General features: G+C 47.3%; 1 protein-coding gene across 1 annotated transcript in view; it reads left to right on the forward strand.

The window, feature by feature from the left end:
• Nucleotides 1-501: 501 nt before the first annotated feature.
• Nucleotides 502-21,013, forward strand: part of LOC308297746 (insulin receptor substrate 1-B) — a 60,609-nt gene continuing 40,097 nt past the window's right edge. The window contains exons 1-3 of the mRNA XM_080741307.1: nucleotides 502-1,682; nucleotides 13,940-14,247; nucleotides 16,112-19,361. Coding sequence (XP_080597433.1) covers nucleotides 1,283-1,682; nucleotides 13,940-14,247; nucleotides 16,112-19,361 — 3,958 coding nt within the window. The 5' untranslated portion in view covers nucleotides 502-1,282. The remainder of the gene's footprint in view (nucleotides 1,683-13,939; nucleotides 14,248-16,111; nucleotides 19,362-21,013) is intronic.

Here is a 21,013-nt window from a genome sequence, read left to right on the forward strand (position 1 = left end):
AGTTAAAGTTACTTTCCATCCCTCATACTGTGTGCACAGTGCACATCCCATAACCCACACACTGCACATCATTTTGGAGCTCATATCTTTGAACGGGTAAGGGCTAGTTATGATCAAGTACTTTGCTTTTTATATACGAGAACATTTAAATACAATTAAAACCATGAAAAGTTAGACCCTAAATACGCTTAAATGCAGCCGGTGTCAGTCAGTATTTTTGGAGGGAAAAAAATATATGGCAAATTTGAATATGGCATTACAAAAAAATCACAATATAGGCTTATCATGCTCATATTCTTTTGCCCACCCCTAGCTATTAGTGTACAAATGGAACCGACTTAAAAGGTCCATTTGGTTCCATGTGTGTATACTCTAGGTAGGAGATGACGCTTGAGGCTTTTAATGCGTAGGAAGAAGCGTGATCCTCTCCCAAGCTTTGATTGACAGTCATTCATTCCCCAACGGTAGCTGTCTGCTGCTGCAGCTCCACAACCAGAGAGGAGACTGCTGCTGCAGCAATACAACCAGAGAGAGGAGAGAAGAGAAGGGGTGGAACAGGGGGGACACGCCGAGCAGCAGTGTGTGAGTCTGTACTCACTGTACTGTGTGTGAGAGATGTATACTGTTGACTAAATGAGATTCAACTACTCAGCCAGCCTTTCAGAGAGCAGCAGCAGTAGTAGCGGCAGGCAGCATGGCTGCTGTATTAAGAGAAGAGTAGTAGTTGTAGTAAGCCTACTATCGTAGTAGTAGTAGTAGTAGTAGTAGCAGCAGCCTAGTGGTAGTTGTAGCAGCAGAGTCAGGGGAACTTGGTGCGGACGACACACCGCGTGTGTTCGTCCGTTTTTCGGCTGCAAAACTCGTGGTGGAGCGGCGGCGGCTGGTTGGTTCGTCCCTGAACGCTTTGCTGCTACACAGACGAAGAGAGAAGACCGAGAGAGAAGTCACGCTTTTTACTGGGCTGCTGCTCCAACGTTACTACGGCGTTGTTATTACTACCACGTTTTATTTTGTCTTTTGGACCGGGGACTGACTGAGAGCTCGCAGTCTCAGTCAAAGTCAGTCACTCAGTCTCTCCCTCGCCTCTCATGCACGCGTTGATGGGAGGGAGAGGAGCGGTGGACCCGAGGATGTTTGACTCACATTACTAAACTTGAACGAGAGATTTTTCTTTTTTTAATAGGCTACATTTAACTGCAGGCTTCGTTTAGCCTATTTTACGTTTACATTTTTTAATTTACATTTTTATTGCGGGGAGAGAGAGAAAAAAGCAAAGAAAAACATGGAGAACCAAACGAGCGTCGGCGGCGACCAGCCGCCTCAGCAGCAGCAGAGCTGCAGCGGCGGGGAGGACGTGAGGAAGAGCGGCTACCTCCGCAAGCAGAAGTCCATGCACCGGCGCTACTTCGTGCTGCGGGCGGCCTCGGAGCGCGGCCCGGCCCGCCTCGAGTACTACGAGAGCGAGAAGAAGTTCCGCGGGGGCAGCAACAAGGGCAACGCCGCGCCCGTCCCGAAGAGAGTCCTGGCGCTCGAGACATGCTTCAACATCAACAAGCGGGCCGACGCCAAGAACAAGCACATGATCGTGCTGTACACGCGCGCCGAGAGCTTCGCCGTGGCGGCGGAGAACGAGGAGGACCAGGACGAGTGGTACCAGGCCATGGTGGAGCTGCAGTGTAAAAGTAAGCCAAACTAAAGCGTGTGTATGTGTGTGCGGCGCACGCACGCGCGTACACACACACACACACACACACACACACACACACAAACACACACACACACACACACGCACAGGCACACACAACAAACAAACACCCCATATGCTCCTCAGGCAGGGGAAGAAACGTGGCAATGCAGCACTCCAGCAATCCAGGGCATATTTCATTCCAGTGTTATGGTGTGAAGGGAGGGATAACATAACTGAACTCCATGCTGGTTTGCTTTGAAGTGCAGTGCACACACAGTACTGCTGTGCTTGATGTCTGTGTGATTGAACTTGCCATGCATGCAGCAATATGAATGCATACAATAATGGTGTTATTCATGCTGCGGGACTTGAACACAAATTGTGTTCTTCATAAATAAACAGCACTTATGCAGAATTTGTTCAAATGCTCAAGGTGTTTACAAATAGTGCTTGACCTGACTATGGGGTAAACATGTGCCTCTTTTTTAGGCTGTTCCCTTATCCTCACCGCCACCTCCCTGAAAGTACAGCTTATCATACTTCTGTCACCTCAGATATTTCAGATGTCGCCAAGTCTTGTGTGTTCTCCTCAGAGACACAGACACATGGTTTTTCACTGTGTGTACAGACACCTACTTGTCACCTCCCCTAGCCAATGTGCCTCTTCTCCCCCTCTCTGTTTCCCAAGTCAACTGGGGCATTGCTCCAACACACACCCAGTGTTCTGTTTACTTTGTGTGTTCTCATTTTCTGCTGACTCTGCGATATTTATCCACGCATTGATCCCCAAAGGAAACAAAATGTTATGTCACTCACTGTGAAAGCAGCGAAATTTGGACAAACCTGCGGTCAGTCACGATTCATTGTCAGTGTACCTGATTCATTAACAAGTAGCTACTATTTAGAATCAGACTGACATGATTTACCTGTTTTGGTGACATCAGCAATTATGCAGCCGTCATGTCCTATTTTTTAACCTGATGTTCTTAATTTGGGCATGTTAGACCTGTTATACATGGCATTTCTGAATAGGGTTCAAGAAAGTGGTTACATAAAATAAAGTTCTATCTATGTGTTCATTTTGTACAGTATCTATCCAAAAGTTATTTGAGTTCAAATGTTTTGCTTCTAAGTTACATTTTCTCAAATATAATCTTTAACTTCTAGGTAAGAGGTTCTCTCCAAAATTGCTCCAGGATCGGCATTGGAGTCGGACCCAAAATATGGCATCTGTCGGGCCTCTAGCTACTAATGTGCCAGTCTTAACAGTCTCTTGTCTGCTGCCATGACAATGCCAGATAGTGGCTCATTATGCAAAGTGTCTCAACCCGCAGGATTGCCTGACCTGGATTTCTCAAATGGTACCTATCAGTTGCTGTGCAAACACAGCTGTCAGCGCCAATAGTGGTGAGCAAAGCAGCTCCAAATCACCTGTTCACTGCCCTTACTTCTCGCTGGGAGACCAGTCCAGTGACCAAGAGACCGCATGACGCAATGTAGGCAAACCAAGATATGGGTTCAAGGTGCTTCTTACACATGACCCGCTCCGTTACATAAAGGAGCTGATAAGCGGTTGGGCAGCAGTAAAATACGGTGTTGACGGAGGTGAATAAGCAGCGGGCTTACACTGACATTGATGCATTGTTGCATGTAATGCCCAAATGAAGGCTTTCAAATTGGGATACTAGTCAGTGAGCCATTAGAATCTAAAGAGGTAGGCTGGGAAGTGGGAATGTGTATGAGGAACCTTGTAGTAGGGCTGGGCGATATGGATGGACCCATGTCAAATATCGTAATATGTTTCAACAAATGCATCAATATCAATATTGTGACAACATTGTGGGGACAATATTAATATACAAAATATAAGATATTGTGGGATTTTTTTATAAATATCTATGACTATATAATAACTAAGTTATTAAAAGCAAATAATTCACTGCTAGAACAGTCAGGTTGGTAAGTTCAAAAACATTTGCACAATATTGCAATTTACGACATCCCATCATATCAGTTGATATCTTGATCTCATAATATTTTTATATCGATATACTGGCCAGCCCTACTGTGTTATAACTTGCATATTTATAGCTATTATCCCCTTGTCCCATTGTACTGCAATATACAACTGTACCTCTGGTTTGCACTTTGCATGTACAGGGTGTGTGTGTGTGTGTGTGTGTGTGTGTGTGTGTGTGTGTGTGTGTGTGTGTGTGTGTGTGTGTGTGTGTGTGTGTGTGTGTGTGTGTGTGTGTGTGTGTGTGTGTGTGTGTGTGTGTGTGTGTGTGTGTGTGTGTGTGTGTCTTTCTTTATTCAGGGCGTGATTTGCCAGGGGCGAGGTGGGGATTTCCCTTCCTGGACTTTTAAATCTACTCCTTTGGTGATTTATTTTCATCCTCTGTGGAGTTTCTAAATGTCATTCTAAAAACATTCCACCCTTTTCTGTTGTTGTTCTTTTGAAATCGCACCCTGCTTATATATATTTGTGTGTTTCAAATTAGGTAGTTGACGCTGCTAAACTATTGGATTAACTTTTGGAACGGGTGCAGAGTAAAAGCTTATCGAGGCAGACAGTGTTTAAAGTTCAGCCTGATCCTTCTACCTCAGCTTCAAGAACAAGAACCCGACTGCTGCAGGCTGCACATAGAAACACTGGATATGGACATAAAGCTGCCAGAGTGGGACAGAGTAGACAGACAGATAGAGGGGGCTGAGAGAAGGAGTGGGTGGGTTTCCCAGTTGACAGCCATAAACCAATACTCCCAGCTAAATAAATAAACAGCCATGTCAGCCGTGTCTGTCTGTTCAAAAGTTAACTTATTTTTTTAATTTGTCTTCGGCATCGCTGTCGTCCATTGTCTTAGAAATTACAGTTTGGTTTTGCAGTGTTATTGAAGGGCAATGTAACAGTGAGGCCTGAAGGCTGCCTGTCGCCTCCTTATGTTGGTTCAGTGTTGGGTTGCTGCTGGTATTTAAATCATCTGTCCTGACAACGATGAAGTGACTGGTTATTCCGTTAACTTGGAGTTCTGAAAAGCCAGTTATGTGACCGCCCCAGCGCAGTCTCTTTCAGGATCTTCACACACGTGCACGCACACATGTGTGACATGTGTGTGCGCACACACACAAACACACACACACACACACACACACACACACACACCCCGCAGTCGTGACTCCTTATGCAATTTCACATTGTAGGTGTACTGTACGTCAACTGAGGCGAATGTCCCCACCCAACCCATATGTGCAGTTGTGCACGCTGTCAGAATTCCAGCCTGTAGGTCAGTGCGGCGAAGGCGGGTGTGTCTGAGGTTGTGTAGTCTATAAATGACAGAGAAAAGTCAAGTTGCTCTCATTTCTCTTAATGACCCTAAAAGCAAATAACGCTAGATAAGCGGAGTTGTTGAGTGAGAGTGTTGACTTGCAGGGCTGCAGCCTGTGCGACTGTGAACAGAGACTTTATGGGGTAACATGAAGCAGCAGCCCCCCACTTGTACAGTTTGGGACGCAAAGGAATTCAAGCCCTGCACCCTGGCACAGGGGAAAGCTGGAGGGGGTGCAGGCAAAGAGATGATGCATGGCAACGCATAGTTTCCTATATGGACCACTCCCTCAACTTGATACCTAGCGGTTCATACAGACGGCCTCTTGATGGCTGTGAATTTAGTACTGTACTCAGGGGCAAGCTGCGGCTTGAAACTGAATTAAAGTTTTGGGTTAAAGTTTGGAATAATTGGTTTGAGTTGACACAGCGAGAGATTCCTTAGATGGTAGTGTAGTGGAGTGGTGTCAGTGCATGCTGAGGCACATACACACAATACACGCACCAATAACAGGCAAAGCCCCAACCAAGTAGAGTGTCATGCAAAAAATAGGGAAAATAGCCGATATACAGTGTAACACATGGCATTGTGAATGTGATGTGTTGTGAGCTTGTAGATCTCCTATCCTACTATCTTACTATAAAACGAAGAAACCTCTGTCTGTCTGGAACCACATTTTCTACTCATTGACCATTGATCTGAACCTGCACACAGGCAATGACCATTGGCCTATGAAGAGAGTGACAAAGACAATATGGCAAATTAACAGGCAAAACCATAACCAAGCAGGTTTTGGGTCTCTATGCTGCTTGGGGCCTGGGAACCTTACCTAAAGCGGCTCAGGAACTGTCCAATATCACGCAGCCTCCCCCAAGCCAGCTGCAATTATACAAACACGAGCCAGCTGCCGTGCAGGGCGATATTAGGATCTGAGTTATTTATTCAGCTGAGTCCAGTTAGGCCCTTTTGGGCAGCGAGTACAGTATCAAGCTTTAGGGCAGCTGTTTACTCAACTATTAGGAGTCGGCCGAGCGTGTAAAGGCTTAACCTAGACGAAAGCGGTGGAGATTCGGCCCGGGTGTCACAGTGTGCCAGGAAAACAGTCCCATGGCTCAAGTGCCACCTCAACAACTGTTGACCCTTTTGGAGCACACTTGTGAAATAACAAACAACAGGCTGAAGCCAATTCAGGTAAGAACTCACTCAAAAAAAACAACAACCCAGAGACAAACGAGAGAGTCCCAGTTAAATTTAGTCTGTGTTACTGTGCAGAGACGGATCGATGTACTGCTGCAGATGTCAAAGTGGAACTCTCGAAGTCACTGTTTGTAACTTTGTATGCTGGTTGGTGGTATTTCTGACTCTGCTTTGGCTTTCTACCTTGTCATCGTCGGCAGTTTCAGGCTGATGTGTTGCCAGAAGAACTGTAGATCCCGGAAGGACTCTCCGCCTGGGCGGCTGTATCCACCTGTCTGCGGTGCGGAGCAATAAGTATTTTTGTCCAGGCACAGACAGTGTCATTTGGCTCATCTGTGTTCTAGCCAGCCAGATCTGGATCTCACTGGTGGGCCGCCGAGCCAGGCGATTAAATGTTAAACCCTGCTTAAGCACTGATCATCTCCCTAATTAGGCAGTAATTATTGTCTCGGGGTCGGCCTCTGGCGGGGGCAGAGAGGCTGTGGGGGGTAAAAGCAGCAGTGAGCAGTTTCATCACCAGAGGCCAGATGTTGTGGCTTAATGAGGAAGTGAGGCTTTTCAGCAATCTGGTCGGCCCTTTTATTCTTTTAAGTTCTCATTAAGTGGGTGAGACGATGCGCTGTGATATCACTGTTATTGTTGTTTTAACCTTCTGGACCAGAGCTAGACTACTGTAGACTGGCTGGGTGCTATTTCAGCCCCTAAATCCCAGGCAGTGAGTGGATCAACCTCGCCTCTACCGTTGGTCTCTCCGCTGCGGGGTCATTTCCCTGGCATAAATAGTTTGCACACGTTAACACCCTGTAATTTCATTTAGCGTGATGGGTTATCCAGGCTTTGACAGGTCCAGCTCATACAGTAGGAGAATTACATCAACTCCATCTCAGACTTGTCTTTCATGGCCATGGGACATGTGTATAGGGCTGTAACTATCAATGCTTTTGATTTATCAAATGATCGAGAAGCACATAAAGAATATATATTGCTTTTATCGCACAGCATTGTGCAATAATAGTGAAAATAGTCTATCTGCAAGATCATGACGTGCCACATTGTGAGCGTGTAGATCTGCTATTTTCACCATTGTATTTAAAATAGAAATGCATAAATAAATCGGTAATTTCATTCAAATCGTCCATTAACTGTTGCACTCCTAGCCTTGTGTACTCTGCATGTATTGTGCAGGTTCCACAGATCACCACTGAAAGGAGACACTCAATAAAGTGCTTGTTTTTGACTGACAGGAAAGCAAGGCTAGGGGAAACACTATCATTTAGTCAATGAGCACCCATATGTTGAACATGTCAGAGCAGCAGGCTTTTAATGCACAGTAACCTTTTATAGCCCATCATATTGATTGCAATTTGTTGATATCAGCCAGGCCATTAACCGCGGTCCATTCCCTTCCATGGTTGAGGTCAGGCGGTTCGTAACAATTTAAGTGGGATTTATTGTCCTTACTGTAGAGCTGTCAGTGGCCACTCTCTGGATACACAAGCAGGCGAGAGCTTATTCCCTGATGACAAGCGTAAAAATATCAGCAAAATGAGACGTCAGTTAAACATTAAGACCAGGGTCAGTATTTGTCCCATCATGTCTGGGCTTGTTTCAAGATGGTCACCAGCTGTCTAGCTAATCTGCTCTGGGACAGACCACACAGTAAAATCTGGAGTGTTGTTGTGAGAGTGTAAAAAGAGTTGACCCTTAACTCTTCTTGAGAGTGTAAAAATGGACCTGTGAGGGTCACAGCTACTTTCTTGTGTTTCCTCAAGAGGGACAACCAAATCTGGACAGGTCATCGATACGTTTGAGTGTTGTTTGTGCGTGTGTGCACTTCTGGATAACAAGAAGCACATGTGAAATGGACCGTAGGCGTATGCTTGGAAGTGATGTTCGGAACTTCGGGTGAGACGTTGTGGAAAAGATGTTTCTCTTACAGAGGGCCCAAACAGGGGGATGAAAATGCGGGAAGAAGAGATGAGTGCATAGATAGATAGAGAACAGAGGACAGGAAAAAAAAGGACAATGAACGCCGGTCCAGTTGGCAAGAAGGATGTCTTTGTGAGGGTAAGCTTATAGGGTTTTGTTGGCGCTGGCTGGGTGGCTCACACACGCACACACACACACACACACGCACACGCACACACACACACACACACACACACACACACACACACACACACACACACACACACACACACACACACACACACACACAGTACAGCTGTCCCATATCTCTCCACACTGGTGACTCTGTATGATAGTATGGGGCAGTATAGGGGCTACTATAGCATAGATGGGGGGTAAATAATGGATTGTTAGGCCTCAGAAGTCCAGGCGATTCTCTGCTGTCGAGGGGGTATTATAGAGCAGTGTGGCATGCTAGGGCTATGAGATCACAGACTTGAAACAGAACCTAAGTGAGAACCAGCCATTTCATTGCCAGAGTGGCTTTTCCTGATTTACGGACTGCATTAGCTAACTAAATTGAGGAATTTGGGGTTCCTGTTGGCTCGGCCTGTTAGTGCACAGACCATATGCTCCTTGAGAGTGCAAGTACCCGGGTTTGAATCTGAAGTGTTGTCTTTTCCAGGTTTTAAAGCTTCATTACAGTAAAGTAAATATACATTTCTACATTTATGGACTGTTATAGCTGTTGGCTTTACCCACTCAGTTATTATATAGGCAGGCATTACTGATTATTTTAAAAAAGTCCCCACATCATTACCCGAATTCCCCCAATATCATATTGAGGTATTTGTTAAAGAATATTATGATGTTTGATGTTGCCTTTATCTCCCAACCCTAACTGTGCTTCATGAACTTCCTTACCCCGTGTCCTTGCCGAGAATGAGGTTATACCGTCTACGCTCTGCATTTACGTCTCCGGGATATAATGTATGACAATAGTTGTCAGTGGGTCACTATATAGGAAGAGGCTGTCAAGTCAACCCAGCAGGCAGTTGTTGCCCCAGGGCGTATTATCACCCCCTACTGCACCCCAGACACACACACATGCAGTACAGTAGGCTACATACTGTACATAGACAGACATGACACACTTTAATGGCGTCCAGGAAAGCGCTACACTGCCTCAAAGCCAGCAGCTCAGCTCCTACTCAAATTTAATATCCAGCCATAGAAAGAAAGAAACAGGGTTAGCTTAGCGCGTAATATTCGTCTCGGGGGAGGCAGTTCGAGCGCAGCAAATAAAAGTGAATGAATAGACGGTAGTGTTGGAGTGGCCTGCTGGCCATTCATCAGTCCACATGTAAAACTGGAAGCCACTGTGGCTTCATGTGTGGTTACGACGAAGGGCAGGTCAACAACCGAGGCATGAATAAAGTAGTGTAACTTGTTTTCGGCTCGCTACAAAACTCGTAGTGTGATTCTGAATTTAAATACACTCTCATACTGCACAAAGCCCTTGAACAGTCTCTGTAAATTCCCCTGAAGGTTGCGGCAATGTTCCCCCTGAGGGCTGAGGTTGTCCTGCCCCTATTCTTTTTAAAGATTTAGTTTAGCCATTTTTATGCTTTATTTCAGATAGGTCAGTGTGCAACGAGACCGAAAACCAAGGGCAGTGAGAGAGAAAGAGGAGATGAGCGAGAGAGAAGACGGCGGGATTCGGATTTGAACCCCCGGTCCTATCGTCCTCATTAACGCAAACATGTCGTCACTGTCGGGCAGAAACCTCGTATCTCCAAGTTTCACATTTGTACGTTCTTTCGTTAATTAAAGCCCTACAAAATTGTCGCACAAAAGTAGTGAAAATAAAAATGTAATTTGTTTTTAAAATAACAAAAAAAGGAAGGTTTTGGACATACAAGGTTTACACCCGACAACAAGCATATCGTCACTGTCGGGCAGAAACCTCGTATCTCCAAGTTTAAAATGTGTACGTTCTTTCCCAAAGTAAAGCCCCGCGTCATCATACCAGGCCGTCGCACAAAAGTAGTGAAAACAGCAGATCTACAAGCACACAACGCCTTGCGGTGCGAGGCGTTGTGTGCTTGTAGGTCGGCTGTTTTCACTAGTCTAAATCATTTTCAAAATGGTAAATACAAAACGAACGGTATTTGGACATGCAAGGTTTACACCCGACAACAAGCATATGATCTTTGCGCTGACTGGCTGCAGCCTCCCGTCCAGGCACCCCCATTGTTCTGCCCCTATTCAACCAACTTATCATAAACGATCCATTACCCCTCCCAGGTGTTGTTTTGCTCTTATCAGCAGCATCCTGCTTTGTCTTCAGCTTCATCTGCCGCCAAGGCAGTCATAAATTATGGTGTCAAGTTTATGTTTATGGGCCAGCAATGATGCTGGCATACTTGGTGCATAGTCGATAACCAGATGATAATGCTTTGTGCGCATGGCTGAAAGGCAAAAATGTAAAAAAAATAAAAAGTCTTTCTTAAGCACTGTGCTACCATGAAGGACCTATAAAAGGAAAACTGCCAGTGGCAATCTATAATTCATATTTCCCCCTCAGCAATATCAAACCCGGTCTTATATAATCCTTGAAAAGCTTCTACTCTACGGTGTCGGGGAGGTGGAGAAGATCAGTTCTTCCTCTGGCAGTTTTACGACGACGGGAAGCTTCTTGTAGGTCTCCAGTCAAGCCTACGGCGCTTTTTGAGAGAGATGTACGGTCAGTGTGGAGCATCTGTGCAAGCCCAAAGATCAAAGGCGGTGTGTGAGTGGGGACACACGTGCACGTGGGGTTCAAGAGGTTCACGAAAGCACGGCTGGCTTTTAAGGATATGCCATGCTCACAGTAAACAACACACTCATGCATTCTTCAAGGGTAGGCTTGTTAATGAGCCCTTTGAGAGGAAAGGGACTCTTAAGAGGAACAGGGTGCAGTGTGACAGACTCAGTTCATGATGACATGATTTTAGGATCATTTAAATAGTATGGAGCGGTTGGAAGAAAGATTAACTTTTGCATATAATCTGGATGCTTCTTCAAAAGAAGGTCAAGAGAGTCTTTCTCCTAATAAAACCTTCCCTTTATACGGTACCACTGCACAGTCGCATTGCGACGCAACGTGTTTGTTGTGAGCTTGTAGATCGGATTTTGGGAGAAAAGAGATTCAATGAAGTATAGAGTTTAGTTATTTAAAGTAATGGTTGAACTTGATCATCCTATTTGGGGAAGCAAGGGACACAGATAAGCATGAGACTCCCCCTGTTTTGCAACCACAACTTGGCTTAATGTTTTGGGACGGGGTTTGGAAATGTTATGTCATCATAGCCCAAGTTCAGCTAGCACATTGTCCATCATGTGTGTCTGAGGCTCTTTGTCTGCATATGGTTCTGATTGTAGGAGTCACAGCGGATCCGTGCAAGAAATGGAGGAACACACACAGACTATGGAGGCATGTTTGTCGCAATACGGCAGTCACTGTTGAAATGTGATAGAGAATTTGTGAAAATATTTATAGTGTTGCTGTTGCACTTATAGCCCGCCCCAAAGTACTGGTCACTTAATTTTACTTGCCAAAAAGTAATTTCCTCCATTAATGTCATATCGAGCGGGTTACGAAAACAGGTGCTCCGCTTCACTGTGTCCCGTGAGAACAGGCAGGCCCATCTCTTGTGAGATGATTGATTCTGTCATGGATTGACAGTTCTCATGTTCAGAACAAGTCAACTTGGCAAATTTACAAGTGCGGAAAAAGTTGGAAAATGTCGACTGCATGGGAGAAAAGGAACTAGGTCAGTTTTCTTAGGTGGTGCCTTAAAGCTTAAAGTTTCCCACACACTGAGTCGGGACCCATTTGTGGGTCCCAGACACATTTTTATGTGTCCCTTAATTTATTTTTATTTTCCTACATTTTGCTTTTAATTATTTTTATTTCAAAACATTTTCAAAAAACATTACCAAAAAAAGGTGAATATTTCATGAATTAAAGACGAAATCCTATTATTCTCATCAGTAATTTCATGAAGAAATCAAAGAAAAATCTAAGAAATTCCATAAATGATAAAACAAATGTTTAAGAAGTAATGAAAATAGCAGATCTACAAGCTCACAGATCTGTGAGCTTGCAGATCTGCAGTTTTCACTAGTTTGGGTCCCGGGCAAACGTCTAATTCTTCTTTTGGCTGACAAGCTAGAAAGTTTGGGAACCAGTGCCTTAAAGCAAAACAATGCACTTTTACGGTCTACCACAGGATTGCTGCTCCAATTGTTCAGTCAAGAGATCTGAACACAATCTCTCAAAACTACATGAGACACCCTGCAGCGTAATAGGTTATCATCAAGACATTATTGCTGTTCGCTTGCTTCTCAATTTACAATGAACCAGAGAGTATGTTGTTGGGGGATGTTTCTGGGCACATTTATGGGCTAATTTCCTCTTAAGAACTGTTAATGTTATGAATTAATGATGAGCCACCTTTTTTATTTTAATTAGTTAACAACGGGTCCCCCACAGGTCTGTACTTGGTCCCTTCCATGTCTCACTCTACATCAAATCAATTCACCCAAAAGAGCCAATCTTTGTCTTCAGAAAAGGGTATGATTTGGGTTCAAATGGTTCTAATTGTAGTATACTGTCTTTGGTTTTTAGCTTTGGGTGTGATGTGCAGACTGCAGAAGCAGAAATGTGTCCAAAATATTTAAAATTACATGTGGTAGACATGCTGTTTCTTGGGTGGGGTTCCTCTTTTAAGCAACCAACAAGACAGTTAACTTTTTAGTTCCTCTGAATATCGGTTCTCAATTTTCTCAACTTTCATAGTCTGCATTTTGCAGGGTGTCAGTCGTCAACAGTTAAACTTTCCATGCCGGTGTGTGTGTGTGTGTGTGTGTGTGTGTGTGCGTGCGTGCATGTGTGTGTGTACTGCAGACGTGTGCGTTTGTGTGAATGTGTGCAAGAGTATGAGAGCATGCATGTCTGTGTCAGCATGTCTGTGTGTCAGTGAGACCCTGAGTTGAAACATGCAGGTGGAGCGAGCTGGTCTCACAAGTTGCTGCATGCTCAGCGGGAAACATACATCTAGTTAACCAAAATCAGTCAAAAGCTCAATAGCAGCACAGCCTGCATAATAGAGTCTTCCAGTTGTCTTTGAACTGGTAAATAGTACATAGGGGTGCTCTCACCTGGCATTCCTTTCGGGCACAGAATACATGAAGGTCATTTTTGTTGTCAAGGTGAGGGTGGCTCCAGAAAAAAAGAAACGATAAAAAATCCCAGCGGCCGACCACTAGACCTGTCACATTTATTACGTTATCGTCAAATCGCAATTATTTGACACAATGGCAATTATTTGACACAATGGCAATTATTTTGTCATAATCGTCAATCGTTTCCATGTTGAAAAATGTTCTTATATTTTCAAACATTTTCAAAAATAGTGGAAATATCAGATTTACAAGCTTGTAGATCGGCTAATTCCACTATCAATGTTTTTTTTTAAGTGTAAAGTTGTAAAATATGTCAGTCATTTTGTCTGTATATTTAGGTTATGTGTCATATCTGCCATGTGCAACTTCAAAGCCTACAAGCCAAACAGAAATGTAATGAAAAACATAATTAAATCGTTAATAGCAATTATTTGAGTGACAGTTAATCGCCATGTAAAATGTCATAATCGTCACAGCCCTAGCGGACCACGTGTGAACGATCATTGTCCTCCTTTCCTTCCCACCCACCCGCACCCCTCTCTGTTCTTTCAAAACATCCCATTAATCCCCAACATTTCTCTCTCACCTCCAGGCAAGACGCCAACCGACAGCGGAGGAGCAGCAGCAGGGGATTACGGCGTGCCCAACCCGGGGCCAGCCTTCAAGGAGGTGTGGCAGGTGAAGGTGTGGCCCAAGGGCCTGGGCCAGGCCAAGAACCTGGTGGGCGTCTACCGCCTCTGCCTCACCGACAAGACGGTCAACTTCGTCAAGCTCAACTCGGACGCCGCCGCCGTGGTGCTGCAGCTGATGAACGTCCGCCGCTGCGGCCACTCCGAGAACTTCTTCTTCGTGGAGGTGGGCCGCTCGGCCGTGACGGGCCCCGGAGAGTTCTGGATGCAGGTGAGGATGGAGAGTCCAGTGGCCAATTCTTAAATACCGGTATTTTAACCCAGGGATCCCTTAGTTGAGAGAGAGATAAAGCAGGGACCCCGACAACCTTTTCATAGATTCCATGTAGTTTTGTTGTTTGACAGCACAATCATCAGTATATTTATACACCAAACCTCTTTGCCAAAAATAGCCGATCTACAAGCTCACAACAATAGTTCTCAGAATAAGAAAGAAAGGAGAAAATGTTTCTATGATTTGGATGACCCCCTATAGTAACTCTGAGGACCCCCTAGGGGTCCTGGACCCCTGTTGAAGACCCTTGTTTTAAACACTTAGGCCCTATGTACTGTACTTAGGTGACCGGCGTCCCCCAGGGGTCTATACTAGGCCCTCTCATTGTTATCCTCTACATGCCATATCGTGGCCGGAAATAGCCGATCTACAAGCTAACAAGGTGCCGTGTTGCGACGCATTTTGAGTTTGCAAATCATCTATTTTCGTCGACTGTTTGACCCAGAATAGTAATAATAATAATAGATACCTTTTTCCTCCCGCGAGGGAAATTCAATATTTTCAGCCCAACCCAGCTGATTCGCTGCCCACAAGGAGCACGTGAGCAATTAGGGGTTAAGAGTGTTGCTCAGGGACACACATTGACATTGCTATCCTGGCCTGGAATCGAACCTGGGACAACCAAGGGCTTTGGTTCCCCAGGCGGGCTCCCTAACCATCCAGCTATGCCGCCCCCAAATAGGGTTACATGTGTTTAATTGAACTATAATTCAATATCACCAACATGAATCTATTTACCATGTACAATTGCAGCATTTAGACAATTAAATTAAATTAAATCCCAAACATCTTTTCATATTAGGACCTATTAGGACACTAATAGGACATTTGTAATGAGTGTCCATGGCCTAATAAAAGTCAATTTGGGGATCCGTGACAAGAAAACATTTTGAAAACCCCTGGTCTAGCACCATAGCTGACCAATAGAATTGAATGCTGTGAAATTGGATTCCACATTATTAATGAGCATGCGCGCTGTGGTTGAACATATTGTCAAGATAATATGTATGAATATTGCAATAATCACAACAATAATCAACAGGAATTGAAGTAGAAACGACTAAGTGCAGTATATTAACCCATTAAAACAGTGTCATTTTTTATTTTAACGTAGGCTGCTAAAATAGCAGATATACAAGCTCACAGCACGTGCATCTATAAAAGAAATTGACTCAATGTTTATTGGATTGTTACATTTTACCATAAAACAAACCATGCCAATGAATGACCTAATTTTAACTTACAAGATGGGTTTCCCAAATGCCCTCCTGACATTAGCACTCCAATAAAGAGCCCACTTTTTTTTAAGCTGAGTAATGACCGGTGGATGATGTCAATATGCCGATTCTTCTCACCGTCTCTGAATGCTTTGAAAAGTTCAAAGCCATCACTTCAATTTAGAGAGTGAAGAAAGTGAATTACAAAGCAGACAAAAGTTCAGAAATGGCCATGGAAATAATGACAATAATAAACTTGACTTTTAAAGCAATCTTTGAAAATGGGTAACAAATTGCTCCATCTTCTCAGCTTTCTATCTTAATAAAATAAAAGTTCAAAGGGATGAGGACTAACCACTCTCCCTATTTAAAACACAGCATGTGTTCCCCATCGTGTCTTCTGGGCTATAATACATTTAGTATTTTATTCATGGTAATATTATTGACCAATCATTTTGTATGTCCGTGGCAAAGATATAGTTTGAGGAAAATGTCCATCACAAGCCCAGGGGTTGATGACTGACCCCTGCCAATTTTGAATTGGAGTCAAGGTGTTGTAATAAGGTCTTTGTGTCATCTTGAAGGTGGATGATTCAGTGGTGGCCCAGAACATGCACGAGACCCTGTTGGAAGCAATGAAGGCCCTAAGCGAGGAGTTCCGCCAGCGCAGCAAATCACAGTCCAACTCAGGCCCTGGAGGGGGCGCCACTGCCTCCAACCCCATCAGTGTTCCCTCCCGCCGTCACCATCCAAACCCGCCCCCCAGCCAGGTCGGCTTCACCCGCCGATCCCGCACCGAGCCCCCCGGAGGGGCCAGCGGCGGGGGAGGCGGGGGCAACAGTGCCAATGCCTCGCCCACCCCCAGGCACAGCTTCCCGAGGTCTCGCACTGCCAGTGATTGTGGGAAGGGGGAAGACGGAGCCGGAGGTACGACGCCACTGCCAGGGCCGAGCTCCAGTCCCACAACCAATGGCTCCTGCTCCAGCACGCCCATCCTCAGGTCAAAGTCGGCCCGCTCAGCCACAACCCCAGCTGCCAAAACCCCCATGGGCCTGATGCGCTCCATTTCCACCCCTACGCCCTCCCCAGCACCCAGCCTGTCCTCCAGCTCTGGCCACGGCTCTGAGTTTGGAGGTGTCGGGGCTTCTGCTGGACCTGGAAATGGTTCTGGCTCCTACAGTCGTGTGCCCCACCGGGCCTCTGTCTCAGGCTCGCCCAGTGACTATGGCTCCTCTGATGAGTATGGCTCCAGCCCTGGGGAGCATTCGCTCCTCCCCTCCCCTAGCCTGCCCGGAGGCTCTGCGGGCAGTGTGGGCAACCAGTCCATTGGCGAGGAGGGAGCCAACTATATCTTGATGAGCCAGCGTGGTGCTGGTAGTGAAGGAAGCTCTGCATCAAGCTCCCTTCCCGCCCCTTCCAACTCCCAGCCACAGAGCAGGAGGGTGCTGCGCCGGTCATCCAGCCGCGAATGTGAGGCCGAGCGCCGACTGCTGAGCAAACGGGCCTCCCTGCCTCCCATGGCCCTGGAGCGTCTGGCCCCACGGCCGCGGAGGGGTGAGGAGCCGGCGGACGAGGACTCAGCCGACTACGCTGTGATGTCAAGGAGCACCAGCCGCGAGTCCTTCGCCTCTAACGCCTCCTCCTCCTTGACTCGGAGGGACTCGAGCATGGGTCCCGGGTCAGTGGGAGGCGGAGGCGGGGGCGGTTACCTGGACGTGGCAGGGGAGTTTAAAGGTGAAGCAGTTGTCAATGTGGTCGGAGGAGGAGGGGGAGGGGGAGGAGGGGGAGGAGGAGTCGTTATCGACATAGGGGTGGATAATGGCTACATGTCCATGCTGCCCGGCGTCACCCAGCCACCGGTGTCCCTCTCTCACTCACTGGCCGTCTCCGTCCCCGACTCAGAGTCCAAACCCGCTGACGACTACATGGCCATGACACCCAACAACAGCGTGTCCCCGCCTCAGCAGATCCGTCCCCCGCCGGTCTCCGACGGCTACATGATGATGTCCCCCAACAGCAGCTGTTCCCCGGACCAGCGAGGAGGCCTCTCTGGAGGGGGCTGGCTGGGCGGCAGCAGTGCAGACAGCCGGGCAGGCAGTGATTACATGAACATGTCGCCAATCAGCGCTCGCTCGGCCAGTGGCAGCCCCCCGCCCCCTGAGTACCCCAGTCAGTCAGACCTCCTCGGCCAGCACCAAGCCCCCAAGATGGTGTACTCGTACTATTCCCTGCCCCGCTCCTACAAACACACTCCCTCCACGGGACACTTTGAAGAGGGGCCCGGCCGGGGCAGGAGGCCAAACGTGGGCGGGAGTCGGGGAATAGGCGGAGGGAGGTCAGCCGGGGGTCGTCAGGAGCAACCGGCTGCGGGCACCTCGGCGGTGGGTCGCCATTTGTCCCTCTCCTCCTCTTACTCATCCAGCTCTGCCAGCAACGAGAGCCTCGGGGAGAGCGAGGACCGGACCGCTGGCACTGCATCCGCGGGGCCCCAGGCCAAAGACGGTGGCACGCTCCAGCAGCGGCGGGGTTCTTCCGGCGGGGCGTCCAAGCAGGGCGGCGGCGGCGGCAGGAACAGACCGGTGAGCCTGTTTGTGGACGTGTCCAAGGCCAACACCCTCCCCAGGGTGCGGGAGAACCCTCTCCCTCCAGAACCCAAGAGCCCAGGGGAGTACGTCAGCATCGAGTTCAAGGGGGAGAAGTGCGGCCAGGTCGGAGGAGGCCGTGGCAGGGGACTCAGACATGGCATGTCGTTGCCCCACAGCTCCAGCCAACAGCGGCCCCAGCACAGACCGACGTCCTGCCTGGGGGGCTTCCTCCCCCTCTCCCGTAGCCCCTCTGCCCCCATAACCCCTCCTGCGGCCTCAGAGTACGTCAACATGGACCTTGGACCTTCTCCATCACCCTCGCCTCTTTCCCTCACGCCACTCTGCTTCCCGTCCTTTGCCACCCCTCCCACCCCGCCCGCCTCTGCCCATGCCCCCAAGGCCCGTGATGAGTGCACGACTGACCCTCGTGAGGAGAGAGTTCAGCTGCCTGAGACGGCGGTTAGGAAAGCCAGGGAGACGCATCCCACCCATCGAGTCCCATCGGCAAGTGAGTCCGAGTCCCCGATGTCCTGCGGTGACTACACGGAAATGGCTTTCAGTCTGAATAGTAACAACACCGTCCTGCCCAGGTCCTCCTCGTCCAACATCTCCCCTAAAGCCCCGTCCCCCACCAGGGCAGACCCCCCTGTTCCTGTGCTGAGTCTAGACTTTCCCCTGGGCAAACCGGGGCCCAACCCAGACCACGGGGCTAAGGTCATTCGGGCTGACCCCCAGGGACGCAGACGACACTGCTCGGAAACCTTCCTGGCCTCTCCCTCCCTTCCCACCTCCAATGCCACCTCCTCATCCTCGTCCTCCTCGTCCTCCTCCTCTACCTCCACCGCCTCCCTCTTCCCAGATCACGCTCAAGCCGTGGCCCGCCGACTGGGCTTTGAAGGCATGCTGTGGGGCAACGGCGCTGTGACGGAGCCCCCCTCTCAGTTCCTCCTCCCTGGGCAGCAGCCCTTACCCCCTGCCCAGGCGTCATCCATGGAGCAAGGCCTCAACTACATAGACTTGGACTTGGCCAACAAAGAGAGCCCGCATTTGGGCCTCGATGGACCCCCGGGTAGCCAAGCAGGCCCCTCTCGCCTTTTCTCCTCCATGTTGAGTGGGGGTTCCGGGGTCGGAGCAGCAGGTGTAGGGGGCAGTGCCAGTGCTGCCTCTAGCCTCAACACGTATGCCAGCATCGACTTCTACAAGTCAGAAGAGCTGCGGACACATCAGAATGGAAACAAGGAGGGCACAGGTAAGACTGCTTTTTTCCAAAGTTAAAGTATTTCCCCCCACATCTTTTCAGTCATGCCTAAGCACTCAATATGAATGACCCATGTAGTCCTTTCTATAATCCAATCGATCCAAGCAACCGTTTCCGTCTATGGTTTTATTCAAACCCTCCTGGCGCCGGATTATCATGTAGACACCGATCTGATCTGTACTACTGTCTGCACAATCCCCAGTATGAGATAAGGCTTGACTGCTTTCAAAATACATAAGCAAATTATCCTCCCTGGGAGCTGTACTTAGTTATAAAAAAGCACAGGTGACCTTTTGCAGTTAGATATTCAACTGTGTGTTTTGTGATTTGATAAGCATGCATTCTAGTCAATTCATATCAATATCTTGGGGAGGAATATCTTTTTAGGTTTGTTAAAATATTTGTGTAGGCACGCTCATATCTGGGTTCTGTCTGATAAAGAGACAGACCTTTTAATCTTACCCAAGATTGCAAGAAGAAGTATACACAATATACTTAATCAAGTGAGGATAATGAGAACAGCTTTGCCTATAACTGGGGGAGATATTTCCTCACGTACAAACATTCTGTGTGAGCCACTGTGTGCGCTAAATTGGCTCATTAAGAAACTGACGCCTACAGTTTTAGTAGATAGAGAAACCGTTGTTTAAGTGGAAGTGAAGATTTATATACAGTAGTAAAATGCTGAGTGGCCTCACTTATCCCGTGCATCTACTGTGAGGCTCTCGTGATAAAAAATGCAGCTTGTTTATGTAACAAAGTGCGCTAACCGCCGCTAAAGTCCTTATGGTCTGTACTGTAGCTTGAGCTAGCTTTAAGTCCAAAGGGTTTTTTCATAGCATGCCTCCACACAGTTGGATTTAATGATGAATTTATATAGCATTACCTAAAAATTCATCATGGGATCTTTGTGGTGAAGCGCAGCAGAGCTGTGCTCCATGGTAAAGCTTTTCATAGATTCCGCAAATGGAAATGCATCATCAGTGAGCTTCTATAGGTTGTTCCACTGGTTTTATAGGGGAAATGTGGCCTGTGTTGCTAGCATTAACTTGCGGCATCTACTGTGCACGTGATTTAAATAGAAACATACTTTTAGCCTGCCACTGCTGTGGGACCATATGCACGCTGGCTGTGCCTGCTTGCATGGTTATACGTGTGTGTGAGGTAGCGTGGGGGAGAATGTTACACGTTGGCTGTGAATGTTGAGATGGGGCCAGTATTCACTCACACAGCCCTCAAATGCCTCTGTACAGTGTGCCCCCCTCCTCCCCGTCCTTTCATCCCTCCATTCCTCCTCCCCCTCTTTCCTCCTCCAATAAATGATCCTTTTGTTCGGGTATTTGTGCCGTGTTGGGCTGGCGGGCCTCAGCAGGGCCATGCCAGGACTAGTGGACTCTCCTGAAATTGTTCCCTGTTTAAAGCTCCAAACTCCATGTCTGACTTCTGCCGCGTTTGTTGTGGATGATGGATACGCAGGAATATTACGCTGAAATATTTCCGCCCTCCTTTGTTCTCCCGCTTTTATTGCCTTTCACTTCAAGAAGGAATAAATCTCCCTCGCCTCTGTGTGTCTTCAAACCCTCTCTGTTTTCAAATTGTGTCTCACTTAATCCCCAAATGAATGGGTAGACGTCGTAAAAAAT

The sequence above is a fragment of the Nannobrachium achirus genome, assembly GCF_963921795.1.
Source record: "Nannobrachium achirus genome assembly, chromosome: 14".
NCBI classification, from domain to species: domain Eukaryota; kingdom Metazoa; phylum Chordata; class Actinopteri; order Myctophiformes; family Myctophidae; genus Nannobrachium; species Nannobrachium achirus.